Source organism: Oncorhynchus mykiss, chromosome 6 (assembly GCF_013265735.2).
Source record: "Oncorhynchus mykiss isolate Arlee chromosome 6, USDA_OmykA_1.1, whole genome shotgun sequence".
NCBI classification, from domain to species: domain Eukaryota; kingdom Metazoa; phylum Chordata; class Actinopteri; order Salmoniformes; family Salmonidae; genus Oncorhynchus; species Oncorhynchus mykiss.
The window spans coordinates 9666266-9692666 of NC_048570.1; the positions used below are offsets into that span (position 1 = coordinate 9666266).

Genomic DNA, 26401 nt, shown 5'->3' on the forward strand with positions numbered 1-26401 from the left:
ACTGTAGTATAGGAAAACAATCGACTCCTCCTCCTCCTCCAACAACTACTGTAGTATAGGAAAACAATCGACTCCTCCTCCTCCTCCTCCTCCAACAACTACTGTAGTATAGGAAAACAATCGACTCCTCCTCCTCCTCCTCCAACAACTACTGTAGTATAGGAAAACAATCGACTCCTCCTCCTCCTCCAACAACTACTGTAGTATAGGAAAACAATCGACTCCTCCTCCTCCTCCTCCAACAACTACTGTAGTATAGGAAAACAATCGACTCCTCCTCCTCCTCCAACAACTACTGTAGTATAGGAAAACAATCGACTCCTCCTCCTCCTCCTCCTCCAACAACTACTGTAGTATAGGAAAACAATCGACTCCTCCTCCTCCTCCTCCTCCAACAACTACTGTAGTATAGGAAAACAATCGACTCCTCCTCCTCCTCCTCCTCCAACAACTACTGTAGTATAGGAAAACAATCAACTCCTCCTCCTCCTCCTCCTCCAACAACTACTGTAGTATAGGAAAACAATCGACTCCTCCTCCTCCTCCAACAACTACTGTAGTATAGGAAAACAATCGACTCCTCCTCCTCCTCCTCCTCCAACAACTACTGCAGTATAGGAAAACAATCGACTCCTCCTCCTCCTCCTCCTCCAACAACTACTGTAGTATAGGAAAACAATCGACTCGTCCTCCTCCTCCTCCTCCAACAACTACTGCAGTATAGGAAAACAATCGACTCCTCCTCCTCCTCCTCCTCCAACAACTACTGTAGTATAGGAAAACAATCGACTCCTCCTCCTCCTCCTCCTCCAACAACTACTGTAGTATAGGAAAACAATCGACTCCTCCTCCTCCTCCAACAACTACTGTAGTATAGGAAAACAATCGACTCCTCCTCCTCCTCCTCCTCCAACAACTACTGTAGTATAGGAAAACAATCGACTCCTCCTCCTCCTCCTCCTCCAACAACTACTGTAGTATAGGAAAACAATCGACTCCTCCTCCTCCTCCTCCTCCAACAACTACTGTAGTATAGGAAAACAATCGACTCCTCCTCCTCCTCCTCCAACAACTACTGTAGTATAGGAAAACAATCGACTCCTCCTCCTCCTCCTCCTCCAACATCTACTGTAGTATAGGAAAACAATCGACTCCTCCTCCTCCAACAACTACTGTAGTATAGGAAAACAATCGACTCCTCCTCCTCCTCCAACAACTACTGTAGTATAGGAAAACAATCGACTCCTCCTCCTCCTCCTCCTCCAACAACTACTGTAGTATAGGAAAACAATCGACTCCTCCTCCTCCTCCTCCTCCAACAACTACTGTAGTATAGGAAAACAATCGACTCCTCCTCCTCCTCCTCCTCCAACAACTATTGTAGTATAGGAAAACAATCGACTCCTCCTCCTCCTCCTCCAACAACTACTGTAGTATAGGAAAACAATCGACTCCTCCTCCTCCTCCTCCTCCAACAACTACTGTAGTATAGGAAAACAATCGACTCCTCCTCCAACAACTACTGTAGTATAGGAAAACAATCGACTCCTCCTCCTCCTCCTCCTCCAACAACTACTGTAGTATAGGAAAACAATCGACTCCTCCTCCTCCTCCTCCTCCAACAACTACTGTAGTATAGGAAAACAATCGACTCCTCCTCCTCCTCCTCCTCCAACAACTACTGTAGTATAGGAAAACAATCGACTCCTCCTCCTCCTCCTCCAACAACTACTGTAGTATAGGAAAACAATCGACTCCTCCTCCTCCTCCTCCTCCAACAACTACTGTAGTATAGGAAAACAATCGACTCCTCCTCCTCCTCCTCCAACAACTACTGTAGTATAGGAAAACAATCGACGACTCCTCCTCCTCCAACAACTACTGTAGTATAGGAAAACAATCGACTCCTCCTCCTCCTCCTCCAACAACTACTGTAGTATAGGAAAACAATCGACTCCTCCTCCTCCTCCTCCTCCAACAACTACTGTAGTATAGGAAAACAATCGACTCCTCCTCCTCCTCCTCCAACAACTACTGTAGTATAGGAAAACAATCGACTCCTCCTCCTCCTCCTCCAACAACTACTGTAGTATAGGAAAACAATCGACTCCTCCTCCTCCTCCTCCTCCAACAACTACTGTAGTATAGGAAAACAATCGACTCCTCCTCCTCCTCCTCCAACAACTACTGTAGTATAGGAAAACAATCGACTCCTCCTCCTCCTCCTCCAACAACTACTGTAGTATAGGAAAACAATCGACTCCTCCTCCTCCTCCTTCAACAACTACTGTAGTATAGGAAAACAATCGACTCCTCCTCCTCCTCCAACAACTACTGTAGTATAGGAAAACAATCGACTCCTCCTCCTCCTCCTCCAACAACTACTGTAGTATAGGAAAACAATCGACTCCTCCTCCTCCTCCTCCTCCAACAACTACTGTAGTATAGGAAAACAATCGACTCCTCCTCCTCCTCCTCCTCCAACAACTACTGTAGTATAGGAAAACAATCGACTCCTCCTCCTCCTCCACCTCCTCCAACAACTACTGTAGTATAGGAAAACAATCGACTCCTCCTCCTCCTCCTCCTCCTCCAACAACTACTGTAGTATAGGAAAACAATCGACTCCTCCTCCTCCTCCACCTCCAACAACTTCTGCAGTATAGGAAAACAATCGACTCCTCCTCCTCCTCCTCCTCCAACAACTACTGTAGTATAGGAAAACAATCGACTCCTCCTCCTCCTCCTCCTCCAACAACTACTGCAGTATAGGAAAACAATCGACTCCTCCTCCTCCTCCTCCTCCAACAACTACTGTAGTATAGGAAAACAATCGACTCCTCCTCCTCCTCCTCCTCCAACAACTACTGTAGTATAGGAAAACAATCGACTCCTCCTCCTCCTCCACCTCCTCCAACAACTACTGTAGTATAGGAAAACAATCGACTCCTCCTCCTCCTCCTCCTCCTCCAACAACTACTGTAGTATAGGAAAACAATCGACTCCTCCTCCTCCTCCACCTCCAACAACTACTGCAGTATAGGAAAACAATCGACTCCTCCTCCTCCTCCACCTCCAACAACTACTGCAGTATAGGAAAACAATCGACTCCTCCTCCTCCTCCTCCTCCTCCAACAACTACTGTAGTATAGGAAAACAATCGACTCCTCCTCCTCCTCCACCTCCAACAACTACTGTAGTATAGGAAAACAATCGACTCCTCCTCCTCCTCCACCTCCAACAACTACTGCAGTATAGGAATATCAATCGACTCCGTTGCCTCATCTTCCAACACACCAACTACAAAATTCCCTTTGAAAGCAAGACCAATTAAAGTGACATATCATTAGAAACACCAACCTAACGTTTTGTTTTCAAACTATCCTCCCTTGAAATGTTGAAACATTTGTGAGAAAGAGCACTGCTTAAAAAGTGAGTGAGTGAGTGAGTGTGAGTGAACGAGTGAGGTGCACAGGTAAGCGAGAAAAAGTAGGACTTCATTGGTGTGTGTTGTGTACGTTGTCCATATTAGGAGTCCCAAGGAGTCAGTGAGGCTATCTTAATGCTGCCCCCCCCCCCCCCCCCCCCTTACCTTGAGTGCGTCCTGGGTGTCGTCCAGACAGTAGACTCTAATGTGGTACTCCAGTGTGGTGCTTGACACAGGGCCGAAGATGGCCAGTTTGAGGCGCTTGGCGGCAGCCTTGCTGACGGACTGGCCCACCAGGCAGTAGGTCCCTAGGGTCTCTGTCAGTAGATGACATGCCTCCTCATCCATCTGGATGTAGCAGGGTGTGGTGAAGTTCTCCTCGCCGACCACTACCACGTCCTGTTTGGGACACACACACGGTTATTGTATGATGAGAGACTGGGCATATTTCATTCCCCTGATAGAATTTCAACTCTTCAGAGAAACCCTTGTCCATACAGCATGTTTTGTGTGTGTGTGTGTGTGTGTGTGTGCACAAACAGCACACACTGGCCAAGTCTGACCTCTCCTCTAAGTCTCCTCTTTCTTGTTCCATAACTCTGTTTACCCACACTGTGATCCTCTACCTTCTTTTATCTATAATCCTTATCCTGATGCCTACAGTACACCAGCCACACACAAGCATTCATTTTCCTGCTATTATGAGGGGAGAAAAACAGGAATTAAAAACCTTTGCAGTAAGCTTGGCCGTTAAACAGTACAACAGCAACATTAAAGCTGGTCTTTAGCCTCTGTTATAGGACCTCAGAGACAGCACCAGTCATATAATGAGAGAATAGCAAGGCAAAGGGTGGGGTAAAATACTGTATTGAAGGCTAGGCTGGATGACTGTTCACTTCCATTTAGACTACAATTAACCAATAGGCTGAAGCATGGATATGTACGGATTCTAAAGGCTTCAGAATTCTCCTGGTACTGAAGTGGTATTAAAATGTATAGTAAAAAATTAAGCATAAAGGTCCATCGATAAACTAGTGTCCTGTCCAGGAGGTGTACTGGTACATCAAGCTGTCTGTCTCACTACAGAAACAGGAGATAGACTAGCGTCCTGTCCAGGAGGTGTACTGGTACATCAAGCTGTCTGTCTCACTACAGAAACAGGAGATAGACTAGCGTCCTGTCCAGGAGGAGTACTGGTACATCAAGCTGTCTGTCTCACTACAGAAACAGGAGATAGACTAGCGTCCTGTCCAGGAGGTGTACTGGTACATCAAGCTGTCTGTCTCACTACAGAAACAGGAGATAGACTAGCGTCCTGTCCAGGAGGTGTACTGGTACATCAAGCTGTCTGTCTCACTACAGAAACAGGAAATAGACTAGCGTCCTGTCCAGGGGGTGTACTGGTACATCAAGCTGTCTGTCTCACTACAGAAACAGGAGATAGACTAGCGTCCTGTCCAGGAGGTGTACTGGTACATCAAGCTGTCTGTCTCACTACAGAAACAGGAGATAGACTAGCGTCCTGTCCAGGAGGTGTACTGGTACATCAAGCTGTCTGTCTCACTACAGAAACAGGAGATAGACTAGCGTCCTGTCCAGGAGGTGTACTGGTACATCAAGCTGTCTGTCTCACTACAGAAACAGGAGATAGACTAGCGTCCTGTCCAGGAGGTGTACTGGTACATCAAGCTGTCTGTCTCACTACAGAAACAGGAGATAGACTAGCGTCCTGTCCAGGGGGTGTACTGGTACATCAAGCTGTCTGTCTCACTACAGAAACAGGAGATAGACTAGCGTCCTGTCCAGGAGGTGTACTGGTACATCAAGCTGTCTGTCTCACTACAGAAACAGGAGATAGACTAGCGTCCTGTCCAGGGGGTGTACTGGTACATCAAGCTGTCTGTCTCACTACAGAAACAGGAGATAGACTAGCGCCCTGTCCAGGAGGTGTACTGGTACATCAAGCTGTCTGTCTCACTACAGAAACAGGAGATAGACTAGCGTCCTGTCCAGGAGGTGTACTGGTACATCAAGCTGTCTGTCTCACTACAGAAACAGGAGATAGACTAGTGTCCTGTCCAGGAGGTGTACTGGTACATCAAGCTGTCTGTCTCACTACAGAAACAGGAGATAGACTAGCGTCCTGTCCAGGAGGTGTACTGGTACATCAAGCTGTCTGTCTCACTACAGAAACAGGAGATAGACTAGCGTCCTGTCCAGGGGGTGTACTGGTACATCAAGCTGTCTGTCTCACTACAGAAACAGGAGATAGACTAGCGTCCTGTCCAGGAGGTGTACTGGTACATCAAGCTGTCTGTCTCACTACAGAAACAGGAGATAGACTAGCGTCCTGTCCAGGGGGTGAACCTTCGTCCCAGTCTGAGGTCTTGATCACTCTGGAGCAGGTTTAAATAAAGGATCTCTCTGTAAATTTGCTCCTTTCATCTTTCCATCGATCCTGAATAGTCTCTTTACATTTCAATTGAGCTACACAGCAGATCTTCTGCGATACGGATTGAATCGAGCCCTCAAGTTGTCTTTTTTCATTTGACTTTTGTATCGGAGTTGTTGCTCCTTTCCACCGCCCCCGTCATCTTTTGAAGGATGGTATATCTATAGTCTGGTCTGGAAGAGGACACATTATTATAGATCAACTCAGGTCCTTTTTCTGAAATGACTATTGAGCTCCAAATCACACCTTATCTGGAGTTATGTGCCTTTTGATGAGCCGTATCAATACGAGGTTGTAGAAAACCAATATTGTGTGAATCGGTTATTTGCTTTTAACCACAGCTGTGATTTTTTCCCAGAATATAGCTGACAGGCTGTGTTCAACTCTATGGCTGTGTTCAACTCTATGGCTGTGTTCAACTCTGTGGCTGTGTTCAACTCTGTGGCTGTGTTCAACTCTGTGGCTGTGTTCAACTCTGTGGCTGTGTTCAACTCTGTGGCTGTGTTCAACTCTATGGCTGTGTTCAACTCTATGGCTGTGTTCAACTCTGTGGCTGTGTTCAACTCTATGACTGTGTTCAACTCTATGGCTGTGTTCAACTCTGTGGCTGTGTTCAACTCTGTGGCTGTGTTCAACTCTATGACTGTGTTCAACTCTATGGCTGTGTTCAACTCTATGGCTGTGTTCAACTCTATGGCTGTGTTCAACTCTATGGCTGTGTTCAACTCTATGGCTGTGTTCAACTCTGTGGCTGTGTTCAACTCTGTGGCTGTGTTCAACTCTGTGGCTGTGTTCAACTCTATGGCTGTGTTCAACTCTATGGCTGTGTTCAACTCTATGGCTGTGTTCAACTCTATGGCTGTGTTCAACTCTGTGGCTGTGTTCAACTCTGTGGCTGTGTTCAACTCTATGGCTGTGTTCAACTCTATGGCTGTGTTCAACTCTATGGCTGTGTTCAACTCTATGGCTGTGTTCAACTCTATGGCTGTGTTCAACTATATGGCTGTGTCCAACTCTATGGCTGTGTCCAACTCTATGGCTGTGTTCAACTCTATGGCTGTGTTCAACTCTGTGGCTGTGTTCAACTCTGTGGCTGTGTTCAACTCTATGGCTGTGTTCAACTCTATGGCTGTGTCCAACTCTATGGCTGTGTTCAACTCTATGGCTGTGTCCAACTCTATGGCTGTGTTCAACTCTATGGCTGTGTCCAACTCTATGGCTGTGTTCAACTCTATGGCTGTGTTCAACTCTATGGCTGTGTTCAACTCTGTGGCTGTGTCCAACTCTATGGCTGTGTTCAACTCTATGGCTATGTTCAACTCTATGGCTGTGTTCAACTCTGTGGCTGTGTTCAACTCTGTGGCTGTGTCCAACTCTATGGCTGTGTTCAACTCTATGGCTGTGTTCAACTCTATGGCTGTGTTCAACTCTATAGCTGTGTTCAACTCTATGGCTGTGTCCAACTCTATGGCTGTGTTCAACTCTATGGCTGTGTCCAACTCTATGGCTGTCTATGGCTGTGTTCAACTATATGGATTGCATTCTGATCTGTGGCTCAATAAACCTAAGCACACACTCACCCACACACACACTGCATGCATAATTGTGGGCAGACATTGTGTTTCTGTGCGATAACAACAGTGACGCCTGCAGACAGTCTTATCACAAACAGTACCAACACACCACCAATACAGGACCAGGTGGGCCTTTATCACACACACACACCACTCCTCAGAGGTAGTCTGCTCACGCTGTGAGAGAGGGAGGGAAGGAGGGAGGGAGGGAGGGATGGAGAGGAAGGAGGGAGGGATGGAGAGAAAGGAGGGAGGGATGGATGGAACAGAGGTAGGGATGGAGAGAAAGGAGGGAGGGATGGATGGAACAGAGGGAGGGATGGATGGAACAGAGGGAGGGATGGAGAGAAGGAAGGGAGGGATGGAGAGAAAGGAGGGATGGATGGAACAGAGGGAGGGATGGAGAGAAAGGAGGGATGGATGGAACAGAGGGAGGGATGGATGGAACAGAGGGAGGGAACGGAGGGAGGAAGGGATGGAACAGAGGGAGGGAGGAAGGGATGGAACGGAGGGAGGGAGGGAATGGAGTGAGGAAGGGATGGAACAGAGGGAGGGAGGGAGGGATGGAACGGAAGGAGGGAGGGAGAGAAGGGAGGGATGGATGGAACAGAGGGAGGGATGGAACATAGTTAGGGAACGGAACAGAGGGAGGGGCAGAACAGAGGGAGGGAGGGAACGGAGGGAGGAAGGAATGGAACAGAGGGAGGAAGGGAAGGGAAGGGAGGGAGGGAGGGAGAGATGGAACAGAGGGAGGGAGGGAGAGAGCGGTCAGAGGGAGGGAGGGATGGAACAGAGGGAGGGAGGGATGGAACAGAGGGAAAAATGGAACAGAGGAAGGGATGGAACGGAGGGAGGGAGGGAGGTAGGGAGAGATGTAACAGAGGGAGAAAGAGAGGGATGGAACAGATGGAGGGAGGTATGGAACAGAGGGATGAAACAGAGGGGTGGAACTGGAGCAAATTCCTTGTGCTAACCGTTTTTCAACCATCCTGCTGGTCTAATTGAGTTTGGGTGCTGTGTTTACAGAGCCCTGCCAAGCGTGGCCCAGTCTGTCTTCTCCCCCTGCCATCACTACACTTATCCCATTCTACAAGCACGTGGCTGTGTCCCAAATTATACCCTGTATAGTCCCCTACCTCTGACCAGAGCCTGTATAGTCCCCTACCTCTGACCAGAGCCTGTACAGTCCCCTACCTCTGACCAGAGCCTGTACAGTCCCCTACAGCTGATAGGGTGGGACTGTCACTGTAGTGAGTCATTGAAGAATAGAACTGAAATATTCACGCTTGCATCAATATTCATCAATATTCATCAATATTCATCAATATTCATGCTTTGTCATGAAGCTTTGTCAGGTTAAATATACCATATGTGTGTATACTGTACCTGCTGTTGACAAGGAAGTCATAGTGTTGAATTGTATACAGAAGATATAGTCTGGTGGAACAGACATGTCTCCTGGGTAGGAGGAACTGCAGAGGTCCCCCATGCCAATATCGACATAAAGACAGGATGTGTCCCAAACAGCATCCTCTTCCATACAGGCTCTGGTCAGAGGTAGGGGACTGTACAGGCTCTGGTCAGAGGTAGAGGACTATACAGGCTCTGGTCAGAGGTAGGGGACTATACAGGCTCTGGTCAGAGGTAGGGGACTATACAGGCTCTGGTCAGAGGTAGGGGACTGTACAGGCTCTGGTCAGAGGTAGAGGACTATACAGGCTCTGGTCAGAGGTAGGGGACTATACAGGCTCTGGTCAGAGGTAGAGGACTATACAGGCTCTGGTCAGAGGTAGGGGACTATACAGGCTCTGGTCAGAGGTAGAGGACTATACAGGCTCTGGTCAGAGGTAGGGGACTATACAGGCTCTGGTCAGAGGTAGGGGACTATACAGGCTCTGGTCAGAGGTAGGGGGACTATACAGGCTCTGGTCAGAGGTGGGGGACTATACAGGCTCTGGTCAGAGGTAGGGGACTATACAGGCTCTGGTCAGAGGTAGGGGGACTATACAGGCTCTGGTCAGAGGTAGGGGACTATACAGCCTCTGGTCAGAGGTAGGGGACTATACAGGCTCTGGTCAGAGGTAGGGGACTATACAGGCTCTGGTCAGAGGTAGGGGACTATACAGGCTCTGGTCAGAGGTAGGGGACTATACAGGCTCTGGTCAGAGGTAGGGGACTATACAGGCTCTGGTCAGAGGTGGGGGACTATACAGGCTCTGGTCAGAGGTAGGGGACTATACAGGCTCTGGTCAGAGGTAGGGGACTATACAGGCTCTGGTCAGAGGTAGGGGACTATACAGGCTCTGGTCAGAGGTAGGGGGACTATACAGGCTCTGGTCAGAGGTAGGGGACTATACAGGCTCTGGTCAGAGGTAGGGGACTATACAGGCTCTGGTCAGAGGTAGGGGACTATACAGGCTCTGGTCAGAGGTAGGGGACTATACAGGCTCTGGTCAGAGGTAGGGGACTATACAGGCTCTGGTCAGAGGTAGGGGACTATACAGGCTCTGGTCAGAGGTAGGGGACTATACAGGCTCTGGTCAGCTATAGGTCGTGATCCCCTGCTCAGACGTTGCATGCATCAACCAATGGTCGCGTGCGATGTCATCGACTGTGCAGTCAGGCACCAGGTTGCTGATACATGTGGTTAGCTGAAACGTAGTGTAAAGGCTGGCATACGTCTGAGCAGGGGAACATGACCTGTGGTTTATAAATAAGCCTGACCGTTACAGCTACCGTTCTCACCTCCCATTGGCCCTGATTCAGCTGGTTCTTCAACTGGATCTGCCAATCGTCTCCGTCGGCCTCGGCACAGTGATGAATGGTGAGGATGACTGGGCGGGTCAGGAGGGCCCCTGGGGGACCACAGCTCACCACGGGGCTCAACACTGTCTGAACATCCTCTACCGGTGGCCTAGAGAGCAAGAGAAGGAGAGAGAGAGAGATTTTAAAATGCTCCTTTCAGGACAAAATGTATTGTCACTGTAGTAAACTTTTTTTTTTACAGAACCTCAACTGATGTTTGCAGATGTGTGAATTTCCTTTGGTTACCGAGTACAGTGTATTCAGACCCCTTGACTTTTCCCTCATTTTGTTATGTTACAAACTTATTCAAAATGGATTAAATCGTTTTTTCCCCTCATCTACACACATAATGACAAAACAAAAAAACAAACAAAAAATGGAAATACAACATTAACATAAGTTTTTACTCAGTAATTTTTTGAAGCACATTTAGCAGCGATTACAGCCTCAAGTCTTCTTGGGTATGACGCTACAAGCTTGGCACACCTGTATTTGGGGAGGTTCTCCTATTCTTCTCTGCAAATCCTCTCAAGCTCTGTCAGATTGGACAGGGAGCGTCGCTGCACAGCTATTTTAAGGTCTCTCTAGAGATGTTTGACCGGGTTCAAGTCTGGGCTGGCTGGGCCACTCCAGGGCATTCAGAGACTTGTCCCGAAGCCACTCCTGCTTTGTCTTGGCTGTGTGCTTAAGGTCATTGTCCTGTTGGAAGGTGAACCTTCCCAGGGCAAGGAGGCATGAGGCTACCAAGAAGCCAATGGCGACTTTGAAGGAGGCAAAGACAGGTCAATGTGTGCATGTGACCACAATATCACCAGCCTTCCACAAATCTGGGCTCTATGAGGCAAGAAAAAAAAACCACTCCTCAAAAAAAAGCCACTGTCAAGTCTCGTTTGAAGCTTTGCCAAAAATTACATTGTAGATGTGCCACTTGGCCTCGGAGGCCAAGTGGCAAAACGTGCTGTGGTCAGATGAGATCAAAATTGACTTTTTTGTCCTGAATTTAAAACGATATTTCTGGCAAAAACCCAACATATTTTTCCATCCAAAGAACACCATGCCTACAGTAAAGCATGGCGGTGGCAGCGCCCTGTTGTGGGGTGTTTCTCTTTGGCAGGGACTGGATAGGATAGAAGTGGAAATGGAAAGTGCAAAATACCGACAGATTCTTGTCCTTGAGTGGCCTAGTCAGAGCCCCGACGTAAATCCCATCAATAATCTGTGGAATGACTTGAAGAGTGCAGTCCATGAGCAGTCACCATGCAATTTGACTGAGCTTCAACAATTCTGCAAGGAAGAATGGGCAAATATTGCACAGTCCAGGTGTGCAAAGTTAGTAGAGACGTATTCAAAGAGACTCGTGGCTGTAATTCAAGGTGGTTCCACCAATTATTAACTCAGGAGGGTGTTCACTTTTCCAAATAGGGTATTTTACTGTTTTAATTGTAGTTAATTTTCAGAGGTTTTTTTTCTTTCTCTTCTTTTCACTTGGATATTGTGGGTTACTGTCTGTAAATAAAGTCTGATTTTATTTGTTTTCGTTTCAGGCTGTAAGGCAACAAAAGGTGAACATGTTGAAAGGTGACTTCCTGTAGACAGTTGTGTGTTTTTCCAAATCATGTCCAATCTATTGAATTTACCACAGGTGGACACCAATCAAGTTGTAGAAACATCTCTAGGATGATCAATGGAAACAGGATGCACCTAAGCTCAATGTCAAGTCTCATAGCAAAGGGTCTGAATATTTATGTAAATAAGGAATCTGGTTTTTATTTTTAATACATTTGCAAACATTTCTACAAACCCGTTTTCTGTATGTCATTATGGGGTATTGTGTGTAGATTGATGAGGAAAATATGTCATTTAATACATTTTAGAATAAGGCAGTAACGTAACAAAATGTGGAAAAAGTCAAGGGGTCTGAATACTTTCCGAATGCACTGTCTACACACAGCACTTTTTCTATTAAATGTCTCTTGAGTAGTGGACAAAATGTCTCAAATTTGATTGGTAATGAAAATCTGTCTTATATCTGGGTAATACTGGGACTGGTATCATTGGCGGTGGGTAAGAATACAAGGGTTTAGCTGGTATTGAGCTGCTTATTGGTTGAAGACGGGAGAGTAGAACACAAGGACAGGCAGGGAGGCAGGCTGACAGAACAGCCAGGCAGGAAGGCAGGCAGGCTGACAGAACAGCCAGGCAGGAAGGCAGGAAGGCTGACAGAACAGGCTGATAGGAAGGCTGACAGGAAGGCAGGAAGGCTGACAGGAAGGCAGGCAGGCTGACAGGAAGGCAGGCAGGCTGACAGGAAGGCAGGCAGGCTGACAGAACAGGCTGACAGGAAGACAGGCAGGCTGACAGAATAGGCTGACAGGAAGGCAGGCAGGCTGACAGGAAGGCAGGAAGGCTGACAGGAAGGCAGACAGGCTGACAGGAAGGCAGGCAGGCTGACAGGAAGGCAGGCAGGCTGACAGGAAGACAGGCAGGCTGACAGAACAGGCTGACAGGAAGGCAGGCAGGCTGACAGAATAGGCTGACAGGAAAACAGGCAGGCTGACAGAACAGGCTGACAGGAAGGCAGGCAGGCTGACAGGAAGGCAGGCAGGCTGACAGGAAGGCAGGCAGGCTGACAGGATGGCAGGCAGGCTGACAGAACAGGCTGACAGGAAGACAGGCAGGCTGACAGAACAGGCTGACAGGAAGGCAGGCAGGCTGACAGGAAGGCAGGAAGGCTGACAGGACGGCTGACAGGAAGGCAGACAGGTTGACAGGAAGGCAGGCAGGCTGACAGGAAGGCAGGCAGGCTGACAGGAAGACAGGCAGGCTGACAGAACAGGCTGACAGGAAGGCAGTCAGGCTGACAGAATAGGCTGACAGGAAAACAGGCAGGCTGACAGAACAGGCTGACAGGAAGGCAGGCAGGCTGACAGGAAGGCAGGCAGGCTGACAGGAAGGCAGGCAGGCTGACAGGATGGCAGGCAGGCTGACAGAACAGGCTGACAGGAAGACAGGCAGGCTGACAGAACAGGCTGACAGGAAGGCAGGCAGGCTGACAGGAAGGCAGGAAGGCTGACAGGAAGGCTGACAAGAAGGCAGACAGGCTGACAGGAAGGCAGGCAGGCTGACAGGAAGGCAGGCAGGCTGACAGGAAGACAGGCAGGCTGACAGAACAGGCTGACAGGAAGGCAGGCAGGCTGACAGAATAGTCTGACAGGAAAACAGGCAGGCTGACAGAACAGGCTGACAGGAAGACAGGCAGGCTGACAGAATAGGCTGATAGGAAGGCAGGCAGGCTGACAGAACAGGCTGACAGGAAGGCAGGCAGGCTGACAGAATAGGTTGATAGGAAGGCAGGCAGGCTGACAGAATAGGCTGACAGGAAGGCCCTGGTGCTGCTACTGTGCTAATGGAGCTCACCTCATGCTGTCCTTCCTGTGCACCGTCACGTACATCTCATACACACGACCCTGAGGAACAGCACCCGCTGGCACCAGCAAGCTCACACCTGCAGGAGGGAGGGAGGGAGGAAGGAGGAGAGTGAGGGGGGGAGAAAGAGCGAGAGCGCGGAGAGAGCGAGAACGCAGAGAGAGAGCAAGAGGAGCGAGAAAAAGTGAGAGAAGGAGAGAGAGGGAGAGAGAAATCACAAGTCAGGTCAGTAAGTCACACCGCAGGCTGGACTCCTGAAAATAACACAGACTGGGCTGAGTGAGAGGCACACATCCACATCAACTATATACCCACACCCCCACATTAAATATCTCAAGTGGCCAACAAAACAGGACTCCTCTTGGTCCCAGTAGCCACTTATCAGGCTTTTAGCCTGTGTCTGTGATTTGGACTAATTTGGACACAAGGCTGTTTCCTATGTGACTGTTCCTCCTCTTGGTCCAAGTAGCCACTTATCAGGCTTTTAGCCTGTGTCTGATTTGCACTCATTTGGACACAGGGCTGTTTCCAATGTGACTGTTTACTGTGTTCAGTCCCTCCAGCAGGGAGTGAGGCTCTCATCCAATCACTAATTCCCAGGGTCGCTGTGGGGAGCGCTCCAGAGGGTGACATTTGCACTGTTCCCCTGTGCCTCCACCCAAACACTTACTACGATTAAATGGGAACTAAAGTGTCAGTGAGTGGGAACACAAGGAACACTCCAACCCAAGAAGAAAGGACACTAGTCTGTGGCATGTGTTTACAGAGCTGCACAGGAGAACAGAGGTTCAATTAAACCCTACATCAATACTGCTGGCCAGCTCGATCAGGCTCTTATGTGGGAGTATGACTGCATATCATTTTGGGTCACACTTTACATTATGATGCTCTCGAACCTGTGTAGTAACGCTGTACTTATACCAAAATGTAACACATATTTAAGCAATAAGGCACGAGGGGGTGTGGTATACAACCACGGCTAAGGGTTGTTCTTAGGCACGATGCATTGCTGAGTGCCTGGACACATCCCTAAGCCGGTGTATATTGGCCATATACCACAAAGGTGCCTTATTTTGCTATTATAAACTGGTTACCAACATAATTAGAGCTGTAAAAATGAACGTTTTGTCATACCTGTGGTATACGCTCTGATATACCATGACTGTCAGCCAATCAGCATTCAGGGCTAGAACCGCACAGTTTATAAATATATATAAAACATATTGTTACATAGCTCGTTAGTGATTGTCTTTTAACTGCATATAAAACAGCTGAATATTCTAGAACAGTTGTCTATGCCCGTTACAGGACATCCAATGTAACGCAATGAGTGTTCTCTCTTCTCTGTCCCCAGGGCAGGTCAAGAGAACAGCTCCCAAACTGCCTATCACTTACCCTGTGCCATTATAACATGACGAAAAACTAACTCAAACACAACACTAAAGGGACAAACCGGATCGAATCATCACATTCGTTGTGTTTAATCAACTCCAAGCCACAATCCCATTTACTTGGCCCTAATCGGAGCTAATACTCTAATGGCCCAGACGTGGGCAGCCCCTAGGAACCCTCTATAAGTGGACTTTACTTCATCTGCCCAAGGATCCACAGTCATGTATGTCTGAATCCCAAATGGAATCCCATGCATGAGGCATGAGCCGGGATCTGCCGCAGTTAGCGTTAGTGCTCGGAAAAAAAACAAAAATAAAAGTGAAGCCCTTTGGGTCCTCAGAACCAGAACCAGGACCAGAACCAGGACTAGAACCAGGACTAGGACCAGAACCAGAACCAGAACCAGGACTGGAACCAGGACTAGGACCAGAACCTGAACCAGAACCAGGACTAGAACCAGAACCAAGACTAGAACCAGAACCAGAACCAAAACCAGGACCAGAACCATGACTAGAACCAGGACTAGGACCAGAACCAGAACCAGAACCAGGACTGGAACCAGAACCAAGACTAGAACCAGAACCAGAACCAAAACCAGGACCAGAACCATGACTAGAACCAGGACTAGAACCAGGACTAGGACTAGAAAAAGGACAAGAACCAGGACCAGAACCAGGACTAGAACCAGGACCAGGACTAGAACCAGGACCAGAACCAGACCAGAACCAAGACCAGAACCAGGAAACACTGTTACGGTAAGTGATCAGGACAGACTATCAATAACATCCAATATTGTAGGCGACGTGAATGAGTCTACTACGTTACAGTGAGCTGGCAACACGGCAACTGTTACACCTGTTACACCTTACGGCAACTGTTACACCTCAGTCAGCTACAGTTACCTGTCAATGTGCTTCCGAAACAGCGGCTGATTAGTTTGACATGTCTCCAGCCAGCTATCGGCTTTCATGTCATTCATTAAGCAGGTTGCCATGTTCTCCATCTGCTGGCAAACCCGTCACTCCCTTTGAATTAGCTCTTCCATTCATCACCTCGGGATGGGGAGGAATTCCTCCCTAACACAGAGATTTATGTGGCAGTTTTTGACATTGCATTGAGAATGAATGGTGGTACCATACAGCCTTGCTGTCTGCCGCTTCTGAGAGCAGAGAATAGCATACAGGTGTCAAAGAGGAGGTAAGTCAGGTATGCATTTCGACTCTGTCAATCACCACACCCTCATCGGCAGACTCAACAGCCTTGGTTTCTCAAATGATTGCCTCGCCTGGTTCACCAACTACTTCTCTGATAGAGTTCAGTGTGTCAGTCTCTATATGGGGGTGCCACAGGGTTCAATTCTTGGTCCGACTCTCTTCTCTGCATACATCAATGATGTCGCTCTTGCTGCTGGTGAGTCTCTGATCCACCTCTACGCAGACGACACCATTCTGTATACTTCTGGCCCTTCTTTGAACAGTGCGTTATTAATCTCCTTCCGTGGTCTCCAACTGCTCTTAAATACAAAGAAACTAAATGCATGCTCTACAACCGATCGTTGCCCACACCTGCCCCTGCCCCTGCCCGTCCAGCATCACTACTCTGGACGGTTCTGACTTAGAATATGTGGACAGCTACAAATACCTAGGTGTCTGGTTAGACTGTAAACTCTCTTTCCAGACTCACATCAAACATCTCCAATCCAAAGTTAAATCTAGAATTGGCTTCCTATTTCGCAACATAGCATCCTTCACTCATGCTGCCAAATATACCCTTATAAAACTGACCAACCTAGCGATCCTCGACTTCGGCGATGTCATTTACAAAATAGCCTCCAATACCCTACTCAATAAATTGGATGTAGTCTATCACAGTGTCATCCGTTTTGTCACCAAAGCTCCATATACTACCCACCAATGCGACCTGTACGCTCTCGTTGGCTGGCCCTCGCTTCATACTCGTCGCCAAACCCACTGGCTCCAGGTCATCTACAAGACCCTGCTAGGTAAAGTCCCCCCTTATCACAGGCTCGCTGGTCACCATAGCAGCACCCACCCGTAGCATGCGCTCCAGCAGGTATAACTCACTGGTCACCCCCAAAGCCAATTACTCCTTTGGCCGCCTCTCCTTCCATTTGTCTGCTGGAGAATGACTGGAACGAACTACAAAAATCTCTGAAACTGGAAACACTTATCTCCCTCACTAGCTTTAAGCACCAGCTGTCAGAGCAGCTCACAGGTCACTGCACCTGTACATAGTCCATCTATAAATAGCCCAAACAACTACCTCTCCCCCTACTGTATTTATTTATTTAAAAAAAAAATTGCACCCCATTATTTCTACTTTGCACACTCATCTACTGCAAATCAACCATTCCATGTTTTACTTGCTGTATTGTATTTCCTTTGCCACCATGGCCTTTTATTGCCTTTACCTCCCTTATCTCACCTCATTTGCTCACATTGTATATAGACTTATTTTTCTACTGTATTATTGACTGTATGTTTGTTTTACTCCATGTGTAACTCTGTGTCGCTGTATGTGTCAAACTGCTTTGCTTTATCTTGGCCAGGTCGCAGTTGTAAATGAAAACTTGTTTTCTACTAGCCTACCTGGTTAAATAAAGGTGTTCTCAACTAGCCTACCTGGTTAAATAAAGGTGTTCTCAACTAGCCTACCTGTGTCACACCCTGGTCAAAGTATTTTGTGTTTATCTTTATTTATTTGGTCAGGCCAGGGTGTGGCATGGGTTTTTGTATGTGGTGTGTATGTATGGGGATTGTAGCTAGTGGGGTGTTCTAGCTAAGTCTATGGCTGTCTGAAGTGGTTCTCAATCAGAGGCAGGTGTTTATCGTTGTCTCTGATTGGGAACCATATTTAGGCAGCCATATTCTTTGAGTTTGTCGTGGGTGATTGTCCTTTGTGTCCTGATGTCATTGTTCTGTGTTAGGTTACACAAGTATAGGCTGTTTCGGTTTTCGTTAAGTTTATTGTTTTGATAGTGTTTGTGTTTAGTGTGTTACTTCATTAAACATGGATTGCAATAGACACGCCGCATTTTGGTCCGACTCTCCTTCACATAAAGAAAACCGTTACAGAATCACCCACCACAAAGGGACCAAGCAGCGTGTCAACAGGCAGGAACAGCCCAAAGTGGAGTACAGTATGGACTATACTTCTTGGGAGGAGATAGACAGGTGGGCGGTCGACCCAGGGAGAGTGCCGGAGCCCGCCTGGGATTCGATGGAGCAGTGCGCGGAAGGATATAGGAGAATGGAGTTTGCGACGCAAGCAAGGCGGCGCGGACGGAGGCCCCATAGTCAGCCCCAAAAATTTCTTGGGGGGGGGCTCAGGGAGAGTGTGGCAGAGTCAGGAGCCAGACCTGAGCCAACTCTCCCTGTTTATCGTGAGGAGCCAAGGAGGAGACCAGAACCAGAGCCGGTGTTGGAGGTGAGCGAAACAGAGACTGTGAAGGAGTTAATGGGGAAATTGGAGGAGAGAGAAATGAGGGAGTTGCTGTGTTGGTGTTTTAAACATGGAATTCGCCCGACGGAGCGTGTCGGGGATTTGATGGCACCTGGGTCAGCGCTCCATACTCGTCCTGAGGTGCGTGTTAGTCGGCTGGTGAAGATGGTGCCAGTCTCACGTACCAGGCCTCCTGTGCACCTCCCTAGCCTTGCACGTCCTGTGCCAGCACCGCTCTCAAGATCTCCAGTACGCCTTCACGGTCTAACCCATCCTGTGCCACCTCCACACCCCAGCCCTCCGGTAGCAGCTCCCCGCACCAGGCTTCCTGTGCGTGTCCTCGGCCCAGTACCACCAGTGCCAGCACCACGCATCAGGCCTACAGTGCGCCTCGCCTGTCCAGCGCTGTCGGAGCCCTCCTCCTCTCCAGCGCTGTCGGAGTCTCCCGCCTGTTTAGCGCTGTTAGAGCCTTCCTTCTCTACAGCGCTGCCGGAGTCTCCCGCCTGTTCAGAACTGCCAGTTTGCAAGGAGCTGCCAGTTTGCATAGAGCTGCCAGTTTGCATAGAGCTGCCAGTTTGCATAGAGCTGCCAGTTTGCATAGAGCTGCCAGTCTGCAAGGAGCTGCCAGTCTGCAAGGAGCTGCCAGTCTGCAAGGAGCTGCCAGTCTGCATGGAGCTGCCAGTCTGCATAGAGCTGCCAGTCTGCATAGAGCTGCCAGTCTGCAAGGAGCTGCCAGTCTGCAAGGAGCCGCCAGAGCTGCCTGTCTGCAGGATGCCGCCAAAGCTGCCAGTCTGCAAGGAGCCGCCAGAGCTGCCAGTCTGCAAGGAGCCGCCAGAGCTGCCAGTTAGCATGGAGCAGCCAGGGCCGCCAGTCAGCATGGAGCAGCCAGGGCCGCCAGTCAGCATGGAGCAGCCAGGGCCGCCAGTTAGCATGGAGCAGCCAGTCAGCATGGAGCAGCCAGTCAGCATGGAGCAGCCAGAGCAGCCAGTCAGCATAGAGCAGCCAGTCAGCATGGAGCAGCCAGAGCTGCCAGTCAGCATGGAGCAGCCAGTCAGCATGGAGCAGCCAGAGCTGCCAGTCATCATGGAGCAGCCAGTCAGCATGGAGCAGCCAGATCTGCCAGTCGACCAGACTCTCCCAGATCTGCCAGTCGACCAGACTCTCCTAGATCTGCCAGTCGACCAGACTCTTCCAGATCTGCCAGTCGACCAGACTCTTCCAGATCTGCCAGTCGACCAGACTCTTCCAGATCTGCCAGTCGACCAGACTCTTCCAGATCTGCCAGTCGACCAGACTCTTCCAGATCTGCCAGTCGACCAGACTCTTCCAGATCTGCCAGTCGACCAGACTCTTCCAGATCTGCCAGTCGACCAGACTCTTCCAGATCTGCCAGTCGACCAGACTCTTCCAGATCTGCCAGTCGACCAGACTCTTCCAGATCTGCCAGTCGACCAGACTCTTCCAGATCTGCCAGTCGACCAGACTCTTCCAGATCTGCCAGTCGACCAGACTCTTCCAGATCTGCCAGTCGACCAGACTCTTCCAGATCTGCCAGTCAGCCAGGATCTGCCAGTCAGCCAGGATCTGGTAGATTCATCAACCTGCCTGAGCTTCCTCTCACTCCTGAGCTTCCTCTCACTCCTGAGCTTCCTCTCACTCCTGAGCTTCCCCTCAGTTCCGAGCTGCCTCAGTCCCGAGCTGCCCCTCAGTCCCGATCTGCTCCTCAGTCCAGTGGGGTTCTGGGTGAGGACTACTAGGCCATGGTCGGCGGCGAGGGTGGACTATCCAGGGACGCGAGGAGAAGGGACTAAGACATTGATTGAGTGGGGTCCACGTCCCGCGCCGGAGCCGCCACCATGGACAGACGCCCACCCGGACCCTCCCTATTGTTTTGAGGTGCGTTCGGGAGTCCGCACCTTAGGGGGGGGGGGTTCTGTCACACCCTGGTCAAAGTATTTTGTGTTTATCTTTATTTATTTGGTCAGGCCAGGGTGTGGCATGGGGTTTTTGTATGTGGTGTGTATGTATGGGGATTGTAGCTAGTGGGGTGTTCTAGCTAAGTCTATGGCTGTCTGAAGTGGTTCTCAATCAGAGGCAGGTGTTTATCGTTGTCTCTGATTGGGAACCATATTTAGGCAGCCATATTCTTTGAGTTTGTCGTGGGTGATTGTCCTTTGTGTCCTGATGTCATTGTTCTGTGTTAGGTTACACAAGTATAGGCTGTTTCAGTTTTTGTTAAGTTTATTGTTTTGGTAGTGTTTGTGTTTAGTGTGTTACTTCATTAAACATGGATTGCAATAGACACGCCGCATTTTGGTCCGACTCTCCTTCACATACAGAAAACCGTTACAACCTGGTAAAATAAAGGTGTTCTCAACTAGCCTACCTGGTTAAATAAAGGTGTTCTCAACTAGCCTACCTGGTTAAATAAAGATGTTCTCAACTGGCCTACCTGGTTAAATAAAGGTGTTCTCAACTAGCCTACCTGGTTAAATAAAGATGTTCTCAACTGGCCTACCTGGTTAAATAAAGGTGTTCTCAACTAGCCTACCTGGTTAAATAAAGGTGTTCTCAACTAGCCTACCTGGTTAAATAAAGATGTTCTCAACTAGCCTACCTAGTTTAAATAAAGATGTTCTCAACTAGCCTACCTGGTTAAATAAAGGTGAAATATTTTTTTATTTCTTTCAAATGCAGCCTGCTGACAATATCACCAACCTGAAACTCTGTCAACTCGCTGGCAATATCACCAACCTGAAACTCTGTCAACTCGCTGGCAATTCAATACAGTACTGAAACACTGTCAACAAACTGTCAATTCATTACAGAACTGAAACACTGTCAACAAACTGTCAATTCATTACAGAACTGAAACACTGTCAACAAACTGTCAATTCATTACAGAACTGAAACACTGTCAACAAACTGTCAATTCATTACAGAACTGAAACTCTGTCAACAAACTGTCAATTCATTACAGAACTGAAACACTGTCAACAAACTGTCAATTCATTACAGAACTGAAACACTGTCAACAAACTGTCAATTCATTACAGAACTGAAACACTGTCAACAAACTGTAAATTCATTACAGAACTGAAACACTGTCAACAAACTGTCAATTCAATACAGTATTGAAACACTGTCAACAAACTGTCAATTCAATACAGTACTGAAACACTGTCAACAAACTGTCAATTCAATAGACTACTGAAACACTGTCAACAAACTGTCAATTCAATAGACTACTGAAACACTGACAACAAACTGTCAATTCATTACAGAACTGAAACACTGTCAACAAACTGTCAATTCAATACAGTACTGAAACACTGTCAACAAACTGTCAATTCAATACAGTACTGAAACACTGTCAACAAACTGTCAATTCAATAGACTACTGAAACACTGTCAACAAACTGTCAATTCATTACAGAACTGAAACACTGTCAACAAACTGTCAATTCAATACAGTACTGAAACACTGTCAACAAACTGTCAATTCAATACAGTACTGAAACACTGTCAACAAACTGTCAATTCAATAGACTACTGAAACACTGTCAACAAACTGTCAATTCAATACAGTACTGAAACACTGTCAACAAACTGTCAATTCATTACAGAACTGAAACACTGTCAACAAACTGTCAATTCAATACAGTACTGAAACACTGTCAACAAACTGTCAATTCAATACAGTACTGAAACACTGTCAACAAACTGTAAATTCATTACAGAACTGAAACACTGTCAACAAACTGTCAATTCATTACAGAACTGAAACACTGTCAACAAACTGTCAATTCAATACACTACTGAAACACTGTCAACAAACTGTCAATTCAATACAGTACTGAAACACTGTCAACAAACTGTCAATTCAATACAGTACTGAAACACTGTCAACAAACTGTCAATTCAATACAGTACTGAAACACTGTCAACAAACTGTCAATTCATTACAGAACTGAAACACTGTCAACAAACTGTCAATTCATTACAGAACTGAAACACTGTCAACAAACTGTCAATTCAATACAGTACTGAAACACTGTCAACAAACTGTCAATTCAATACAGTACTGAAACACTGTCAACAAACTGTCAATTCAATACAGTACTGAAACACTGTCAACAAACTGTCAATTCAATACAGTACTGAAACACTGTCAACAAACTGTCAATTCATTACAGAACTGAAACACTGTCAACAAACTGTCAATTCAATACAGTACTGAAACAGTCAACAAACTGTCAATTCAATACAGTACTGAAACACTGTCAACAAACTGTCAATTCAATACAGTACTGAAACACTGTCAACAAACTGTCAATTCAATACAGTACTGAAACACTGTCAACAAACTGTCAATTCAATACAGTACTGAAACACTGTCAACAAACTGTCAATTCAATAGACTACTGAAACACTGTCAACAAACTGTCAATTCAATAGAGTACTGAAACACTGTCAACAAACTGTCAATTCAATAGAGTACTGAAACACTGTCAACAAACTGTCAATTCAATACAGTACTGAAACACTGTCAACAAACTGTCAATTCATTACAGAACTGAAACACTGTCAACAAACTGTCAATTCAATACAGTACTGAAACACTGTCAACAAACTGTCAATTCAATAGAGTACTGAAACACTGTCAACGAACTGAGAGAAATAGTAATGGCGTGGATTTGTAGGCACTAACTCCGCCATGGTTCGTTGGACAAAGCCTATGAGAAAAATGAATGGCGTTTTGGGATGAACGCTGGAAATAAGGTCCCTGGTAAAAACAGGCTTATACATTTTGTTCTATGAGGTAATCTTCATCGGCTAATGTCCCTTTTTGGGTATTTTGAAGAGTTTACGTAATAACAAAAAAAACAAAACTTCATAATTCATAAAGGTCATGTTAACTGACTGCTATTACCTCAGAACAAAACATAACGGCTTCATTATCCATAAAGGTCATGTTAACGGACTGCTATTATCTCAGAACAAAACACAACGGCTTCATTATCCATAAAGGTCATGTTAACTGACTGCTATTATCTCAGAACAAAACATAACGGCTTCATTATCCATAAAGGTCATGTTAACTGACTGCTATTACCTCAGAACAAAACATAACGGCTTCATTATCCATAAAGGTCATGTTAACTGACTGCTATTACCTCAGAACAAAACATAACGGCTTCATTATCCATAAAGGTCATGTTAACTGACTGCTATTACCTCAGAACAAAACACAACGGCTTCATTATCCATAAAGGTCATGTTAACTGGCTGCTATTACCTCAGAACAAAACATAACGGCTTCATTATCCATAAAGGTCATGTTAACGGACTGCTATTATCTCAGAACAAAACACAACGGCTTCATTATCCATAAAGGTCATGTTAACTGACTGCTATTACCTCAGAACAAAACACAACGGCTTCATTATCCATAAAGGTCATGTTAACTGGCTGTTATTACCTCAGAACAAAACACAACGGCTTCATTATCCATAAAGGTCATGTTAACTGACTGCTATTACCTCAGAACAAAACATAACGGCTTCATTATCCATAAAGGTCATGTTAACTGGCTGCTATTACCTCAGAACAAAACATAACGGCTTCATTATCCATAAAGGTCATGTTAACTGACTGCTATTACCTCAGAACAAAACATAACGGCTTCATTATCCATAAAGGTCATGTTAACTGACTGCTATTACCTCAGAACAAAACATAACGGCTTCATTATCCATAAAGGTCATGTTAACTGACTGCTATTACCTCAGAACAAAACATAACGGCTTCATTATTCATAAAGGTCATGTTAACTGACTGCTATTACCTCAGAACAAAACACAACGGCTTCATTATCCATAAAGGTCATGTTAACTGACTGCTATTACCTCAGAACAAAACATAACGGCTTCATTATCCATAAAGGTCATGTTAACTGGCTGCTATTACCTCAGAACAAAACACAACGGCTTCATTATCCATAAAGGTCATGTTAACTGACTGCTATTACCTCAGAACAAAACATAACGGCTTCATTATCCATAAAGGTCATGTTAACTGGCTGCTATTACCTCAGAACAAAACACAACGGCTTCATTATCCATAAAGGTCATGTTAACTAACTGCTATTATCTCAGAACAAAACACAACGGCTTCATTATCCATAAAGGTCATGTTAACTAACTGCTATTACCTCAGAACAAAACACAACGGCTTCATTATCCATAAAGGTCATGTTAACGGACTGCTATTATCTCAGAACAAAACACAACGGCTTCATTATCCATAAAGGTCATGTTAACTGACTGCTATTACCTCAGAACAAAACACAACGGCTTCATTATCCATAAAGGTCATGTTAACGGACTGCTATTACCTCAGAACAAAACACAACGGCTTCATTATCCATAAAGGTCATGTTAACTGACTGCTATTACCTCAGAACAAAACACAACGGCTTCATTATCCATAAAGGTCATGTTAACTGACTGCTATTACCTCAGAACAAAACATAACGGCTTCATTATCCATAAAGGTCATGTTAACTGGCTGTTATTACCTCAGAACAAAACGTATAATATCTCCTAAGCCGGTGTTAACCTCAGACCGAATTCCTGAACAAACCAGAGGTAACTTATTGCTGGGTTTTAGAACTACAAGCTGGCAAGCTCTATACTATCAACAAACTGTCCATTCAATGCTGAAATACTGTCAATGAACTGATGGCAATGAACTGATGAGTGGCATCTCAACGGGGTATCTAAGAGTTGGAGTGTGTCCCTAATGAGAGAAAACTGACCTTGTATATAGCTACTAACTCTGGAACTGACCCTGTATATAGCTACTGACCCTGGAACTGATCCTGTATATAGCTACTAACTCTGGAACTGTCCCTGTATATAGCTACTGACCCTGGAACTGTCCCTGTATATAGCTACTGACCCTGGAACTGACCCTGTATATAGCTACTGACCCTGGAACTGTCCCTGTATATAGCTACTGACCGTGGAACTGTCCCTGTATGTAGCTACTGACCCTGGAACTGTCCCTGTATATAGCTACTGACCCTGGAACTGTCCCTGTATGTAGCTACTGACCCTGGAACTGTCCCTGTATATAGCTACTGACCCTGGAACTGTCCCTGGAACTGTCCCTGTATATAGCTACTGACCCTGGAACTGTCCCTGTATATAGCTACTGACCCTGGAACTGACCCTGTATATAGCTACTGACCCTGGAACTGACCCTGGATGTAGCTACTGACCCTGGAACTGATCCTGTATATAGCTACTAACTCTGGAACTGTCCCTGTATATAGCTACTGACCCTGGAACTGTCCCTGTATATAGCTACTGACCCTGGAACTGACCCTGTATATAGCTACTGACCCTGGAACTGTCCCTGGATGTAGCTACTGACCCTGGAACTGTCCCTGGATGTAGCTACTGACCCTGGAACTGACCCTGTATATAGCTACTGACCCTGGAACTGTCCCTGTATATAGCTACTGACCCTGGAACTGTCCCTGTTTATAGCTACTGACCCTAGAACTGTCCCTGTATATAACTACTGAGCCTGGAACTGTCCCTGTATATAGCTACTGACCCTGGAACTGTCCCTGTATGTAGCTACTGACCCTGGAACTGTCCTTGTATATAGCTACTGACCCTGGAACTGTCCCTGGAACTGTCCCTGTATATAGCTACTGACCCTGGAACTGTCCCTGTATATAGCTACTGACCCTGGAACTGACCCTGTATATAGCTACTGACCCTGGAATTGTCCCTGTATATAGCTACTGACCCTGGAACTGTCCCTGTATATAACTACTGACCCTGGAAC

At 46.8% G+C, this 26401-nt stretch overlaps 1 protein-coding gene across 2 annotated transcripts in view; it reads right to left on the reverse strand.

The window, feature by feature from the left end:
- The window catches only part of si:ch73-72b7.1 (netrin receptor UNC5C), a 313017-nt gene that overhangs the window by 21775 nt on the left and 264841 nt on the right, over positions 1–26401 (reverse strand). For both annotated transcript variants that reach the window (XM_036979369.1, XM_036979368.1), the window contains 3 exons: positions 13676–13763; positions 10199–10367; positions 3593–3826 (listed from right to left, as the gene is read on the reverse strand). In XM_036979369.1, coding sequence (XP_036835264.1) covers positions 3593–3826; positions 10199–10367; positions 13676–13763 — 491 coding nt within the window. The remainder of the gene's footprint in view (positions 1–3592; positions 3827–10198; positions 10368–13675; positions 13764–26401) is intronic.